The 16405-nt window shown below is 42.9% G+C and overlaps 1 protein-coding gene across 1 annotated transcript in view; it reads left to right on the forward strand.

The window, feature by feature from the left end:
• The first annotated feature begins 499 nt into the window (after positions 1-499).
• PUS7 (pseudouridine synthase 7) overlaps positions 500-16405 on the forward strand; it is a 50950-nt gene continuing 35044 nt past the window's right edge. The window contains 5 exon segments of the mRNA XM_065412822.1: positions 500-572; positions 5207-5288; positions 9995-10381; positions 15320-15404; positions 15523-15624. Of these exon segments, the coding sequence (XP_065268894.1) occupies positions 500-572; positions 5207-5288; positions 9995-10381; positions 15320-15404; positions 15523-15624 (729 nt within the window).

The raw sequence follows: 16405 nt of genomic DNA on the forward strand, positions 1-16405 counted from the left end.
ACCATCTGGGGATTATTTGCTTTTGTCCCAGAACTGACGCGCGCGCGCGCGGGGGCGTTTTTAAACAAGCTGGAGGAGGAGGGAGAAGGAGACTGTAAATGTCTCAGGGAAACACGCAGCAAAACCCTTCCTCCGGGGAGGAGCTGCTCTGCTACCTCGAAATGGCTGCAGCAGGAACGGAGGCTGGGCACCGCTGCGCCTTGTTTACCCTGGCCCAGCCGGCTCATTGCAGCAGCGGCATCCGAAGGGCAGGAGGCCGGGCTCGGTGGGAGGAGGGCGGGGTGGGTGTCTGCAGGAGGCTGGGCGGATGACACTGAGAAGGGGGCTGTCTCCTGCCTGCGCCCTCCCCCGGCTCCGGACGGGAGCAGCAGTCACAGACGCGCGCTCCGGCCCAGTCCAGCCGCGGCAGCAGCGCCTTGACTGAGGCCGCCCGCTGCAGAGGCCGAGCCCAGGGCGGACACGTGCGCCAGCCCCGCAGCTCCGGCCGGGGACCCGCTCCATGTTGTTGACTCCTTGCGGCCGCCGCCTCCTGCTGCTCGCTCTCCTTTGCCAGTGGCAGTGTCAAGCTCCGGGTAAGCGTCCCCCGCCGCCGCCTCGCCCGGCCTCGGGGCTGCCTGCCCCGCCGCCAGCGTGGGAGCTGACGCGGCCCGGAGGGCGACGCTCGCCCCGCAGGACTGTTTGCCCTAAGCGGGAGGAGCCTCTCCCCCCGTAGGCGCGCAGCCTCCTGCCTTGGTACGCTCCATGTGGTTCCTAGACTCCTCTCGTGGGGCTGTGGGGAAGAGTTTGTGCCCGGTTTCTTCATCAGTGTTGGGCGGGCCCATGGATACCCCCTTGCCCCTCTCCCTTTGCCAGCTGCGCGGGGTGCCACTGCCACGTGTTTGCGCGGGGGTGAACAAAAATGTGGCTCACTGAGTTCTAACTGCACCCCCATGGCTGCCCTTACCTTCAGTGCCGAGACATGGCCCACAGAGTACAGACAGATCCTGCCTTGTGCTCCTCCGTGGCCAGGGCTAGATTAAAACAACTCTCCTACTCCAAAATGAAACTTCCTCTCCAAAAAAAACTTCCCTCCACCCTCATTAAGCTCCTTGCTGTAACCCCACTTCTCTAGTGTAAATTGCCTATACAGTGCTAGGGCCCAGAAGCCTCAATTTAGATCCCATCCCCTCTGGAATCACCCCTTCTTACCTTGTTTTCCTCCCTCCCTTCCTTCCTTGAGTCCCCCACCCCCCTCGGAAATCTGTCTGTAGGTAATCAGCTGCCTGCTGCCCTTCCTCACTGAATGAGGGGCTCAGATCCCTCCCAATGATCATCCTGGCTCTATTTTTGATCCAAGTGGTTTCCAGAGCATGGAGCATTGCTTGCTGGGATCTTTAGTCACTTGCATCTCTTTAGAAAAGATTAACACAACTGAACTCATATCTGTTTTATAAAATATACAGGCCCGCCAACAGCAATTCCGAACAGTCAAAGGGCCCCCACGCATGCACAAGCCACTCCCGCACGGATGCAGTCCGCCTGACGTTTGGGCAGTGCTGGTGCCCAGCGGGCTGCTAGACGTGCTCTTCCGGCACGGCTAGGGCTTCCACATGCCCAGCCAGTAGGGTTGCCAACTGTCTAATCACGCAAACCCAAAGACCCTTGCCCTGCCCCACCCCTTCCTGGGACCATGCTCCTGTCCCACCCCTTCTCTGAGGCCCTGCCCCCTGCTCCATCCCCCTTCCTCTGTGGCTCACTCTCCCCCACCCTCACTCATTTCATCAGGCTGGGGCAGGGAATTGGGGTGTGGGATGTGGGTTTTGGGAGGAAGTAGGGGGTGTGGGCTCTAGGCTGGGGCAGGGGGTTGGGGTGAGGAGGGAGTCAGGGGGTCGGCGCTTACCTCAGGTGGCTTTCAAAAGCAATCGGCACACCCCTCTGGCAGCGGCTTCTAGGTGGGGACCCAGGGGGTCGCCACTCACTGCTGACTGCAGGCATCGCCAACATAGCTCCCATTGGCCGCTGTTCTCGGCCAATGGGAGCTGCAGAGTTGGGGCGAGGGCAGCGCACGGAGACCCCCTCCCCAGGGGCCACCGGGGCATCAGTCACTTCTGGGAGTGGTGCAGAGTGAGGGTGGGCGGGAAACCTGCCTTAGCCTTGCTGAGCTGCCAGCAGTGGCCCTTTTAAATCGCCCGGGCCCCTGGGCAGTTGCGCCCGTTGCCCCCTCCATCGACGGCCTGAAAATATAGGAGTAGCAATTGTACACCTGGCAGCTTGCCATGGTCCCCTTAGTTGGGCAATATTTGGGCCATCCTTGCTAAGTATAATGTTTAAATTATATGGATGCCACACTGTTTCCTGCAGTTGACTGAGGCATCTGCTTCCTAGATCCTCCTGTATCATTCTACCATGATACCATTTACTATCTTTTCTAATTTCCTGCTTCATTTGACGGAGAGCCTGCTCTGTGCTTTACATATGAATGTTAACATTCTTCATTTTATCTTTTTAAAGTGCAAAGTGCCTGATTGAATTTCCCTGTGTATCTACAGAACAGATGCAGCGCAAGTACAGCAGCGTAAGTTTACTCACTGGCAAGGAATAAAAGAGCCCCATACTTTTAATGATGAAGGGATAGTTCAGTCTCCGTAAAACCTTGGCCTCTACTGAAATTGCCAACAAGGGTGCAGGCTCTGTGATATGAACACCAGTCCACTGGTACCTGGACTAAGACAATCAAACAGCTGTCAAATAGTAACAACCTTTTCTCACTAGTGACCTGTACAAGTGAAAGACTGTCTTTCTCTTAATCAGTTTTGAGCCATCTAGTCCCTCAAGTAATTAATTTTTCAAATATTTTCTCATATGGTGAACAGCATTTTCCAATTGGTATTTGTTTGTCCCCTGTTCTTAGACTAGGCAATCTATGATAACAGTCTAATCTCTAGGGGTTTGGGGGTGTGTGTGTGTTTTAGAGTGTTAGAAACACCTAACAGATACTTAACAGACTAATAGGTCAACATCCTTTGGCAGGCTTCCCAGTGGATTGTAGCCCTGCAAGGTTTCAGTGCATTGTAAGTGGTGATAATAACAGGAGTACTTGTGGCACCTTAGAGACTAACAAATTTATTAGAGCATAAGCTTTCGTGGGCTACAACCCACTTCTTCGGATGCATAAGTGGTGAGCACTGCCCCCTCCCCCCATCAGGAGGGGGGAATCTGAGTTAACAGACACACTCTTATCTCCTACAGATATTAGCAAAAGCCCTGCCATGTAAATGGTTGGTAGCTGGAGGGGTTTGGGATGAAAGGGGAAAGGGAGCAGCTTTTCTGTGGTAATCAACTAAAGCTAAATCAATATCAGCCTCTCTTAAACCTATTTAAGAGGACCTATACAAGGAGTTCGCACCAATTTAACTACATAAATTTAGAAACCAGTTTCTTAAATGGGTGTAATTTCAGTTTGTAACCTAGATATTAGCATTTCAATGTTACAGAAAACTTGATTTTAAAATAGTTTTAATGAGAATTTTTAAAAAGTAGAATCACTTCTATTGGTTATGATTTTATAAAAGCTTTTTTAAAGTTTAAATTTTGGGCCGGATTGAAGTTGTTATCCATTGAAAGGTATGAAGAAATACATGGTTTGATACCTCTATTTTGCTTGCTTTCTTCCACTCTTTCCTTTAGTGGTCTTTATTCCTTTGTTATTATTTGTTATTATTTATAGTTTTATAATAATAATAAACAATCCCTTTCTTGTTTCACTTTTGTTGTTTCTTCAGTCTTTGTTTTATTTATTAGTTCTTCATTTGAGTTGATTATTTTAAATGTTTGTGAAGCAACTTTCTCTCTGATTTATTTGTAACTTAATACAATCCTTTTGGTTGTTTATTTTTACAGCTACATTTACATTTGGAGCTAAAGAAAATGTTAAAATCTAATTAGGGAGAAACAAGTAGTGGCTGGAAAAGTGATTGTAATGTCTAAATTTCTGAGAGTACTTGTATTATGCATGGCTAGTTATGGTCAGTTTCAGGACAGCTGACAATTCAATAGGTGACAAGATTACTAACCTGTAATGTTAGTCTTCCTTAAAGTATAGATTTTTAAAATTTTCAAGTGGGAGATGTTATCTAATGTTTGAAGAAGTTTCTAGAAGATTGGTTTGTGACCTGACTGAACTATTTACTGGCAACAAATGATTTTTGTTCTCTCTTCAAAAATCTGTGTGTATATTGGTGGGGTGATATAGGGAACCAGTTCTGTGTACAGTTATGGGGATTTTGATCTCCAGGGCTATTAATCTGGCACCTTTCACAAGCACTAAACTCACATACAAATCCCTTAAAAGAAATAACTACTACAAACAATCAATCAAAAACCCTGAGCTAGCCTTGCATCTGAGCTAGCCTTGCATTTGGTTACCTGTTGCAGATTCTGCAGTACTTGAGTAAGTTAATTTATTATAGGCTAGCACTGAGGTTAATAAAGGTCCACATTGGTGTGTCCACCTAACTCGCTAGTATTTATTCTGCGTGGTGTGTCTTTTCTGTTTTCTGTGCCTTTCTTAACTTCTTCTGTCTGGCTGTTTCTTAGTTTCTGTGGTGGTTCTCTTACAGTTTCATGGCATCCAACTTCTGTAGGCATCCCAGTTATGAGTGTGTTTTTTGTTTTTTATCTTATTAGTAATACAAAACTATTTTTTCAGCTTCTTTGTATATCTAAGCATCAGTGCTCTTTTTTAATCTTAACTGTTATCCAGTTACATAATATCCTTTCTATAATATGATGCACAGAACTAGGAAGTCCTTTGTAAAGTGCCTTATTTACCTCTATTTGTGTTCTATTTATGGTGATAATTTACCTTCTGGAGTGTGGAAAGAGCTTTTATAGGCATCATAAACACTGAGCCACAAGTTCAGGGTCAGCTTGTTGCTTCCATGGGGGAAAATTGCACAGAAGGGCTAGGAATATCTGTGTATTTCAGCTCGTGGAGTTTTTATAGAATCAGTGGGGGTATGTGATTTCCCCCCCCCCCCCCCCATACTCCCATTCCTCTGGAATGAGAAAGGAGCATAATATTCCAGATCTGTGGGGGTTTCCCAAGTACTTTGAGGCAATCCCATAGATCTTGGGATCTGTGGAGAACTTTTGACCCATTTAACATCCTAGGTGTTATAATAATTTTTTAATTATAATTTCAAACAGTTATCCCTTTCTTCTCTAGCCCCCAAAGTTCTGTTCCTGCTGGCCCACAAGTGAACACTGAAGCAGTCAGTGAAGAGAATCAAGCGCTCAGTTCCACAAGAGTGAGTAGATACAGCCCTCCAGGGTTTATTTCATTCACTCCCTGCTCACTCCCTCCCCACTCAGGGTTTCCTTTACCTCACCCCTGGAGACTCATTGGTCAGAACTGTGTGAGTTAAGGAAGAAGAATAGGAGCTCTTTCTGGGAACAGAAGAGATGAAATAATATACAGATTGGGGGAGGGGGGGGGAAGTCGGGGGAGGGAGCAGCGCATTGAACCATTGTGTCTGAATTATTGATGCACACAGGATGAAATCTTTTTGGAAAGGGAAATAATACAAAGTAGTCAGATTTAGCTGTAGTGAGATACGGATTAGAAGCTTCTTAGGCCCCAAATTGACAGCAGCAAAGCCCATGTGGACAGCTGTATGATAGTTGAGCACTGGCACTATCATAGCAGTTGAAAATAATGAAGAAAGGAGAGCTGCCAAGAGAAGAGGCCAGATTTGCTGGAGGTGTTGCATCATTCTTCTCCAGTGCCAGCTGAGAGAGATTCCAGGAGTACCCGTTCTGGAAAACTTTGAAAAGCTGATGCTACCTAAAAATGTGACCACCTTCCTTCCCCTGTCTTTCATAAAGACAAACATAAAACACTTTTTCTCCCCTTGGTGGGGTACAGTGAATCTTCCCTGATCCTTTCACTCTCATTTCCTTATATAACCCCAAAGTCTTTTCTGGAAGTTGTCCTTTCCTGTCCGAGGCCTTGTCAACACTAGAAAATGTCTGCCAGTAGAAATATACCAAGATAGCAATACAGGAAAGCCCCCCGACTGGAGATGCATTTTATACCAGCAAATTAGTTCTTTTGCTGGTATATCCTATACTAGTTCTCTAAATGAAATGATCTATCCTGGCAAAAGGACTTTTTTGCCAGTATAACTGCATCTATGCCAGGGTTTTTGCCAGGGCCAGCCCACAACATTTTGGCACCTGAGGCGGGGGAGCTCAAATGATGCCCCCATGCCCCCTCGCTTGGGCCAAAACTTTGAAAGGTCTCAATTCTGCCTTCTTCCTGTTCTACTCCTCTCATGGTACTCTTCTGCTACCTAACCCAATAAAAGAGAACTATCAACTTAAAATGCCTTGTTCAAAAATTTTAAGTAACACTTAACTGTCAAACCCCTGAACAGCAAATGTAACTTTTCTTGTCTGCATAGTAAACACTGGCATTTTTAGCTGTTTGAATAATCAAAGTGGTGCTTTCTGTGCCTTCTTGGTTGCAAAGATTTGAACTGCTTCCTGCTGAAGGTCCACAGTCTGGGCCAGCTCATGCTCTACTGAGATGGTTGCAAGGCCGACCAGCCTCTCCTGTGTCATTGTGGAGCGTAGATGTGTTTTTATTAACTTCAGCTTGGAGAAGCTGCGTTCTCCACTGGCAACTCTTACAGGAAGTGTTAGAAGTAAGCCCAGAGCAACAAAAGCATTTGGAAAGAGGGTGGTCATCTTATTTGTGCACAGATATTTCAGAACAGCCTTTGGAGTTGATCCTGCTGAAATGTATCTTGAAAGGGCTTTCAGTTCATCACCTAAATCACTCACATCAATATCGCGCATATCCTCATGTGTCAACACTGTCTCTAGTGCCCTGCATTGCTGGTGTAGGTCTTCTTCTGGTATAGTGAGGAGTTTGGGAATATCATACAACATCCCAAATATACGCTGTGTTCCTTGAACTGCATGAAACGTTCTTCAATTGACTGTATTGCACAATCTAGCACCTGGTTAAAGAATTCAACTTTGAATTGTTGTTTGGGGTCTCTTATGGGATTATCCCGTGCCTCGTAATCAAAATGTCGTCTTCCTCGGTGACTCTTGTATTCTTGAATGAGTGGGAAAATAGCTTCAGTGTAAAGTTCCTCTGCCAACTTCTGTGCACTCTTCAGAACGTTTTGAAATCCCTCATCTGACCAGTTAGACTGTAGGTATGACTTTGCGTTGTCCAGTTGTTCCATTGCTCCAGATATATCAAGGTCAACACCTTGGAGTCTCTTGCTTACAACATTTATTTCAAACAGTGTGGGATGCCACAGTACTAAGCCACACAGAAATGTGAAGTTATGTATGTTTCTTGTGATTCCATTTCTTTCTGCCACTGTTCTCCCATGAACAGTTCCTGTCATAGCATTAGCCTCCATAATGGCAACTATGGTATCCTCTATCTTCCCAATTTGGTGTTTGATAGGCTTTATCGCCTCCACTCGACTTTCCCATCATGTGGCACTCAATGGTTTCAGTGTCATAGAGGATGTTCCCAGATGTTGCTTCAAAATTTGCCGTTGATGAGTTGATGTAGAGAAAAATACATAGATGCTTTGAATTACATTAAAAAATTCAGCAGCCTCACTAGAAGCTGATGCTGCATCACTGACCACTAAGTTCAATGAATGAGAACTGCATGGGACAAAAAAAGATCGAGGGTTTAACTCTTGGATCTGTGTCTGCACTCCTCTGTTTTTTCCTCTCATGTTGGCACCATTATCGTAGCCCTGACCTCTCATGTCCGCTATCGCAAATCCCGTATCTTCCAGCTTTTTAAGAAGCATATTTGTCAGTATCATCAATGTCAATAAATTCTAGAAAATGCTCTCTGACAGTCACCATTGCAGGGACATTGTCACTAGGTTCTGTTGTTGTTACAAAATGCACCATTAAAGTCATTTGTTCTGTATGGCTGATGTCAGGTGTGCAGTCCAGAATAACAGAGTAATATCTTGCTGACTTCAGATCTGCCACAATCTTCTGTTTGACTTTTGTTGCCAGTAACTGTATGATCTCATTTTGAATTGTTTTTCCAAGGTAGTCGTGTGTGTACATTTCTTGGGTGGCGACTCTTCTTAGATGCTCCTGGAGTACAGCATCAAACTCAGCCATCAGCTCCACAATTTTAAGGAAGTTTCCATTGTTTGGCACATACAGCTGATCTGAAGTGCCACGCAGTGCTAGGTTTTGGGTAGCAAGCTTTCTCACAATGGCAACGAGCCTTTTCAGAACATTTTGCCAGTAAAGAGACTGATGCAATCTTCTCTTGATGCTGATCATCTATGGTAGCCTTTAACCTTAGACTCATCTCAAGCTCTTTCCACCTATGGAATGCTCTCTGGTGATTTGCTGTCTTCTCATGGCATGCCAGATTTCTAGCCAGATTTTTCCAGTCCTTTATTCCTGTAGAACCCAATGTAGCTGGAACATTAGACTGGAAGAGTTTGCAACAAAAACAGTATGCAGCATTCTGGGTTTTTGAGTACATAAGCCATGGCCTCTCCACTTTGTCACCATTGGGGATTTCACACCAGTAATGTGTTGGATGGAAACTTCTATTTTCATTGTCTTTGGGGAGCATGAAGTTTTTCACTTGCTGTGGCCCATGCCCTACAAAGAAGTCCCTCAGGCTACTGCTCAAGTGGGTCCACAGTCCTGGATCATCTAGACTTAAGGAACTAAACTCAGCAGCAGCTGTTTCTTGCGCCTCCACCACACTCTTCTCTGATCTACACTTTTCTTCAGGAATGTGAATGGTTACATCCATTTGAAATGGAGATATGGATGCTGCAGTAGCTGCCAGGTCACCTGCACTGTAAGTACTGGAAGATCAGGCATCTCCTCACCACTCACATCCTTGGTGGGGCCGGAAGGCTCACCGTGAACATTTGTGTCTAGTTATCTCAGGAATGCTCCTTCCTGCTTAGACAGAAAAGCTTCCTTTGCTTTCTTTCTTTTTCTGAATGCTGCCCCAGAGGGGCGTTTTCTTCTTTCACTCATGACTGCTGTTCTGTGCCAGCTATAGTGCCTCTCAACACTCAATTGAAGGGGACAAATAAGCAGGGCCTGAGTGAGGGAAGATATCAGCGTCTTAAGGGCCTAACTGGCTCCTGCTACTTCAGTTGACTGCCTGTTCTCCTCAAGTGGGTTCAGGGAAGCAGCAGGAAACAGAAAGCTCCCTGGGAAGCTGGTGTTAATCACTCCAGGCTCCTGGGGGTGCTAGGGAGGTACATAAGAGGTCCCCCCTCCTCTCTCTCCCTGCAGCTCCTGCTGCTTTCTGTTATTTCCTCTCACCTTTTCTCCTGCCTGCCTGTTATGTCTCTTGTGCTCTCCTTCCTCCAGCACAGCACTCCACCATCTCTGTGCATCTAGAGCAGATAGAATACATATGCACCAGCAGCAGACACAATTTTCTACACTCTGGGTCCTAGTGGCACTCCCCCACAGTCTGGCACATGAGGCGGCCGCCTCAGTTCGCCTCATGGTAAGGCCAGCCCTGGCTTTTGCCGGAACAACCATGTTGGTTAGGGGTGTGATTCCCCCCTCCCCCTGACCCTCTGTATCAACGTAGCTATGCAGCAAAACTTTTACGTATAGACCAGGCCTGAGCCTGACACAATGTATTGTTTGTCAGGAACGCTTTTTCTGTCTTTCTCAGGATCTCTAATCCTAATCCTTTACTCCCCCTTCCCTGCATTGTTCCTCTACTGAGAACACTCGGCAAACTCAGTAGATCTTCTTGGTAGCTTGGTACATACATCTTTGCATGTAGTTTAACTTACACCTGTGCAAATCCATTGAATCTGGGGTTGCCCAGGTATAAGTTGATGTAGAATTTGCTGCTTTTTGTTTGGTTTGTGTGTGTTGCATGTTTAAAAATATAATTTTTTTAAAAAGCAAAAAGATTTGGAAATACACCATTTTAAATCGTCCTTTCCCTCCTCCCCAGGACTTTGTACCACTCTGTGCCTTTCGACATGGAAGCTGTAGAAATGACCTCCTTGAAACGACCTCATTCTGAGGACGATGTGGCTAATGTGGATGAAATTAAAAGGCAAAAGATCTCAGAAGAGCCTTCTAAGACAGGGAGCAATTCTGAGCAAAGCATTGACATTGTAACTGAACAACCTGGGAAACCTTTGCTTGAGGACAAGAAAGATGATATAATCCTGAATGAAGAAGGTGAGGAAGAAGATAATGAACTTGAGGAAAGTGATGAAGAAGGGGACCCAGAGAGCTTTGCAGACATGATGAAGCATGGTCTAATAGAACTTGATGTTGGCATTACAAAGTTTGTTAGCTCTCACAAAGGGTTTTCTGGAATCTTAAAAGAGAGGTAACTTTTCATCTTGCAATCCGCTGTACTTTAATTCCTTGTATTAGCAATTATTCCCCATTTTCCTTCTCTGTTTAGCCGAGGAGTCAGATACCATCATCTCTGGTATAACACCAACACGTATCAACATACAGTAGGATTATCTGCAGGTGTGCTTCACTGCTTTCTTTTCTTAAAACTAGGGCTCTGAGAAAGCTTCAATTTGTACATGGTTGGTGCCTTTCTAAAGTGTTTGTGTTCTGCTGAATAAAACTGAGAAAAGGTACTCTAAATGATAGGAAGATAATCTTATATTAATTTGCAATTTGACTTACTTTCGGCCAACTGTTTACAAAATATACAATCTAGTTACAATACGTACTATGCACACTAAAAGTACCGCTAACCTATGTAAAAGACGTGACAAAATATTTATGATCCCAAAGTCAAAAAACTTTTGAAAAAACAAGTTAAAGTTGCTATGTGATAATCTGATAGTCTCTTCTGGTGCTAAAATTTATAAATCTTGACAGTTATAACATTATGTACAAACCTAAAGAACTTGAAAATAATTGAGGATATCACAAATCACACTGCCTACATAATAAACTCCTTATTCTTATTTCATTACAACACCGCATTCTTAACTCTTACTTAAAATAAATATTGTCTTTCACCAGAAATCTCAAAATATAAATTCAAAACCTTTCTGAAGAAACAGTGCACAAATTATTGCACCAATTCAGCAAATCACTTAAACATATTTTTGCCTAATCAGTTTCAAATTAGTCATCCTGTATGTACATAGTTTTACCATAAATAGACATTGTTATGCACTTTTTCTCTGAAACTGCAGATACAACATAATCTTCAAAAAAAGACACTCTGTTATCCCTATTTATTGGTGCTATTCCTTATCCATATGAAAGATGTTTCTTTTGAGAGATCTGGCAAGATAACGACAGCCTCACATACTTGTATTCAGTTTTGGGTGAATACCAGTGAGAAGTGTTTGATAGTTTTGTTCAAATTAAAAAATGTGGATTCATCACATCTCTACGTTTAAACTCAGTTGGCAAAACATAACCTTGATACTGTCTTGACAGAGATGTTTGCAGTCTCATTATGGTCCTTCCACCCCCCCCATTTTGACCCTTGTGACTTTTATAAGCATATCTAACTGAGGTATTTGTAATGTGTCCTTCACCATAGTGTCTATGGGAAAATAATAAAGAAGGTATTTTGCCAAACTGACGTGACTTTATAGAGGTGTGATACGTTCATGTGTGGATTTTGGATGTAATGCAATAGAAACATCTCACAGTGAAGCCTCATTTTCCCATCTTACTTTCAGCATTTCACAATCAGTTGACAGCTTTTTCTCTCAGCTGTTCTAAAATTCTTATTTTAGAAAATACAACTTATCCTGGCTTTACTAATGTAGAAAGAAAGTCCTTTATGTTCCCTCTATTGGCACCAATTCACTGTCTCTCTTTTTCTATTTTTTTTCTTTTTTAAAAGACTGGATCAGAATCTGCTTTGCTACTTTAGTGAATATCCAGAAGAACTCTTACTTCAGTGGAGTTCTCTGTATTTCCACCCGCAGAACTGTGAACAGAAATCTGACTCATTCTCCCTGGGAAAAGAATGAGTTGAGCTATAATGTACTGCTAGCACTGAAGAACGTTGGTTGAAGTGACAGAGTTAATGTACTAATTCATGAAATAACAGTACAGTAGAATCTTTGAAATTCTTATTAACAACTAGGGGTGAGAGAGTAAATTTCTGAGCTCTGCAACTTAGCAAGTAATCAACCAATTCAAAGAATACATTATATAATGTACTTTGTTCATCTACATGAGGAGCCTAGTTAGCTACTTATTACACTAATAAATGTTATAGTATATTTGATTAAATAAGGAGGCCTCAGTAGCATGAAGATTCACAACAGTGATCTGCTCTTACCTTTGTTGGGAAGTAGGGAGAGGCTGCTTGCTTCTTTGTGTGAATGACAGATAGAGATCAAATTATCTTGTTACTGTTGTTTATAAAAAATCTTGGGTAAATAGATGATCTGTAAAGGAAGGCTCAAGAATTGACATACACCCTCTTTTTTTTTTTTTGTTGTTTTGTTTTTTTTTAATGTCCACTTGCACCGTTCCTGTAATTTCAAATAACTTTTTTTACATTCCCTTTCTTTCCTAATTTATATATACTCTTTCTCTTCTCTGATACCTTTGTAGATGAACCTACTATAAGGTGGGTGCACTAGTGACTGGTAAACTGTACTCAGAGTAGTTATCAGTGGTTCACGATCGAGCTGGAAAGGCATGTCAAGTGGGGTCCTATAGGGATCTGTCTTAAGTCTGGTTCTATTCAATTTCTTCATAAATTATTTGGATAATGGGATAGAGAGTACAGTTATAAAGTTTCTGGATGATACCGAGATTACAAGCGCTTTGGAGGGCAGAATTAGAATTCAAAATGATCTTGATAAAGTGGAGAAATGTTCTGAATTAAATAGGATGAAATTCAATAAGGATAAATTTAAAGTACTACACTTAGGAAGGAATAATCAATTGCACCAATACAAAATGGGAAATGATTGCCTAGGAAAGAGTACTGCAGAAAAGGACCTGGGGGTTACAGTGGATCACAAACTAAGTAACTAAATACATTGAGTCAACAGTGTAATACTGTTGCCAAAAAAAAAAAAAAAAAAAAAAAAAGTGAACATCATTCTGGGGTGTATTAGCAGGGGTATTGTAAGCAAGAAGTAAGTAATTCTTCCACTCTACTCAACACAGATAAGGCCTCACCTGGAGTATTGTGTGGGAAAAATGTGGACAAATTGGAGACAGTACAGCGGAGAATAAGAAAAATGATTAAAGGTCTAGAAAACATGACCTGTAAGGAAAGATGGAAAAAATTGGGTTTGTGTAGTTTGGAGAATTGAAGATTTGAGTGGGGGACATGATATCTGTCTTCAAGTACGTAAAAGGTTGTTATAAAAAGGAGGGTGCTGAATTGTTCTCCTTAACCGCTGAACAGAAAAACATAACGGTCATATTGAGTCAGACCAAAGGGCCATATAGCCCAGTATTCTGTCTTCCAACAGTGGCCAATGCCAGGTGCTTCAGAGGGAATGAACAGATAATAAAGTGATCCATCCCCTGTCGCCCATTCCCAGCTTCTGGCAAACAGAGGCTAGGGACACCGTCCCTGCCTGTCCTGGCTAATAGCCATTGATGGACCTATCCTCCATGAATGTATCTAGTTCTTTTTTGAACCAAAGGACAGGACAAGAAGTAATGGGATTAAATTGTAGCAAGGGAGCTTTAGGTTCGACATTAGGAAAAACTTCCTAAGGGTATTTAAGCACTGGAACAAATTACCTCTGTCATTGGAGGTGTTTAAGAACAAGTTAGACAAACACCTGTCAGGGATGGTCTGTCGATAATACAGTAACTCCTCACTTAAAGTCGTCCCGGTTAATGTTGTTTTGTTGTTACGTTGCTGATCAATTAGAGAACATGCTCGTTTAAAGTTGTGCAATGCTCCCTTCTAACGTCGTTTGGCAGCTGCCTGTTAGAAAGAGCAGCCCATTGGAGCTAGCTGGTGGGGGCTTGGAACCAGGGTGGACTTGCAGCCCCCCTATCAGCTCCCCATTCCCCTAAGTTCCCTGTGCTGCAGCCGCCCAGCAGGCTATCAATTACCCGCAGTTCAGCTGTCCCTCCCCGCACTGCCATGTGTTGCTCCTGCCCTCTGCCTTGGAGCTGCTCCCGGGAGCCTCCTGCTTGCTGTGGGGGAGGGGGGGAGGTGAAGGGGGCTAATGTCAGGGTGTCCTCCTCCCCCCTGCTCCTGCCCCCTCTTTCCACATCTCCGTAGAGCGGGGGAGGGGGAACGGGACGGACACAACAGGGCTCAGGACAGAGGGAGTTTGCTCGCAGCAGCTGCTGTCTCAACTTGCTGATCTACTTAAAAAGGCAATGTACTTAAAGTGCGGTCAGTGTACTTAAAGGGGCAATGCGCATCTCTCTCTCTCTCTCTCTCTCTCTCTCTCTCTCTCTCTCACAAGGTGTGTCTCTCTGTCTGCCATGCTGTCTCCCCTCCCTCCATTTATGCTGCTTTGTAGAGTGTGAGGCTACATTAACAACAATGTGTTAACCCTTGAGGGCTCAGCTGAGTGCTAGTTCATCATTTAGCAGTAAGGCATTCCCTGGGAAATAGCCCACCCTCTGACTTCTCCACCTCAACCAAGCTTCACAATCATCATTGCTGTGTACAGTATTAAATTGTTTGTTTAAAGCTTATAGTGTGTGTGTGTGTGTGTGTGTGTGTGTGTGTGTGTATATATATATATATATATATATATATATATATATATATATATATATATATACACACACAGTATATATCGTCTTTTGTCTGGTGAAAAAAAATTTCCCTGGAACCTAACCCCCCCATTTACATTAATTCTTATGGGGAAATTGGATTCGCTTAACATCACTTTGCTTAAAGTAGCATTTTTCAGGAACATAACTACAACGTGAAGCGAGGAGTTACTGTACTTAGTCCTTTCTCAGTGTAGGGGACTGGACTGTGTGATCTATTGAGGTCCCTTCCAGTCCTACATTTCTATGATTCTTTTTAAATGCTAGTGGTTTTAATATTCATGAATAACTCTACAGTAACAAACCAATATTTGTGCTTCTACTATGGAGGGGGAAAATAGGTATAATTTTCATATTGAGTTTTCAAGTGATGATTGAAGATGATTCTGGAAAGTATCTAGTGTGTCTTTTGGGTAATTTTCTGGGGAGGGGAGAAAGATGGCTGAAATTTTAATCTAGAAACTGAATAAAGTCTATTGGAAAATAGCGGAAAATAGCATTCTGTTCACAGAAGCCTTTAGTCTTCCCTGTCTGTTTTTTAACCCTTTGTGTTTCTTTCTGTTAGATACTCAGACTTTGTCGTTCATGAAATAGGAAAAGATGGGCGCATAAGCCATTTAGATGACTTTTCTGTTCCAGTGGATGATGAGGTAAATTCTGAGTAGCTTTCAGAAATGGCTAAAAGATTTGTTTTTTTTTTTTAAATTAAGTCACTAATGAAAACTTGTTCTGACTGTGTGTGAGTTACTGTTATTTTATATATATTAGGATCCTTCAGAAGAAATATTTACAGTTTTGTCAAATGAAGACAAGCAGCATTTAGAAGAGCTCCAACTTTTTAAGAACAAAGAAACCAGTGTTGCCATAGAGGTAAAATGGTAAAACGATACAAAGGACTTGGCTAACATATCCTTTTTGGGGAAGGAGATGGGTGTGTGCATGGAAACTAAATGCTAGGTATACAAGTGGTTTGTTGAGCTTTACATCAGAATAGGTGATGCTGAAAACTTGTAAATTTAGGACTTGATCCTGCAAAGACTTGCAAGTGTACTGAACTATGCATGTGAGTACTAACCATGGTTTCACTGGGACTATTCACTTGCATAAAATTAAGCACATGCCTAAGTGTTCGCAGGATTAGGGCTAATGCAGTATTTGGGTTTTCAGTGTATGAGTATTTTATAGAATGATTATGTACAAGGGATTAAACAAACATGCACTTTGATGAAAGAATGTTTCCAAGGATAGCTTGTGCTGATTTAATAGAAGACAGTGAATTTGATCTTCCACAATAAGAAGAAAAAAGGTACAAGAGGAAGAAGAGTTTTGTGGCTATTTTTAAATAACACAAATATGAATAAGTGCTGAGCTGATTTAGGGGCAAAAATTTGGTTTGGGATTAATAAGCATTCCTACATTTAAAAAAAATTTCTTCTCATCTAGTTGTATAGCTTCTATACAGATGTGCACTAAAGACGCACAGTTTGGATATAGTCACCATTCAGGCAGAGAAATTTGGCTAAGAATTAAACTGGTGAATTAAAAAATGTCATTGTGGTTTTTATTTTTGAAACATCAGATTCAAGGTTTGTAGTGGAGTTATGTATATATCTCTTTATGAATTAATTATAGCAAGTAGAATGTGTCCTTT

Source organism: Emys orbicularis, chromosome 1 (assembly GCF_028017835.1).
Source record: "Emys orbicularis isolate rEmyOrb1 chromosome 1, rEmyOrb1.hap1, whole genome shotgun sequence".
NCBI classification, from domain to species: domain Eukaryota; kingdom Metazoa; phylum Chordata; order Testudines; family Emydidae; genus Emys; species Emys orbicularis.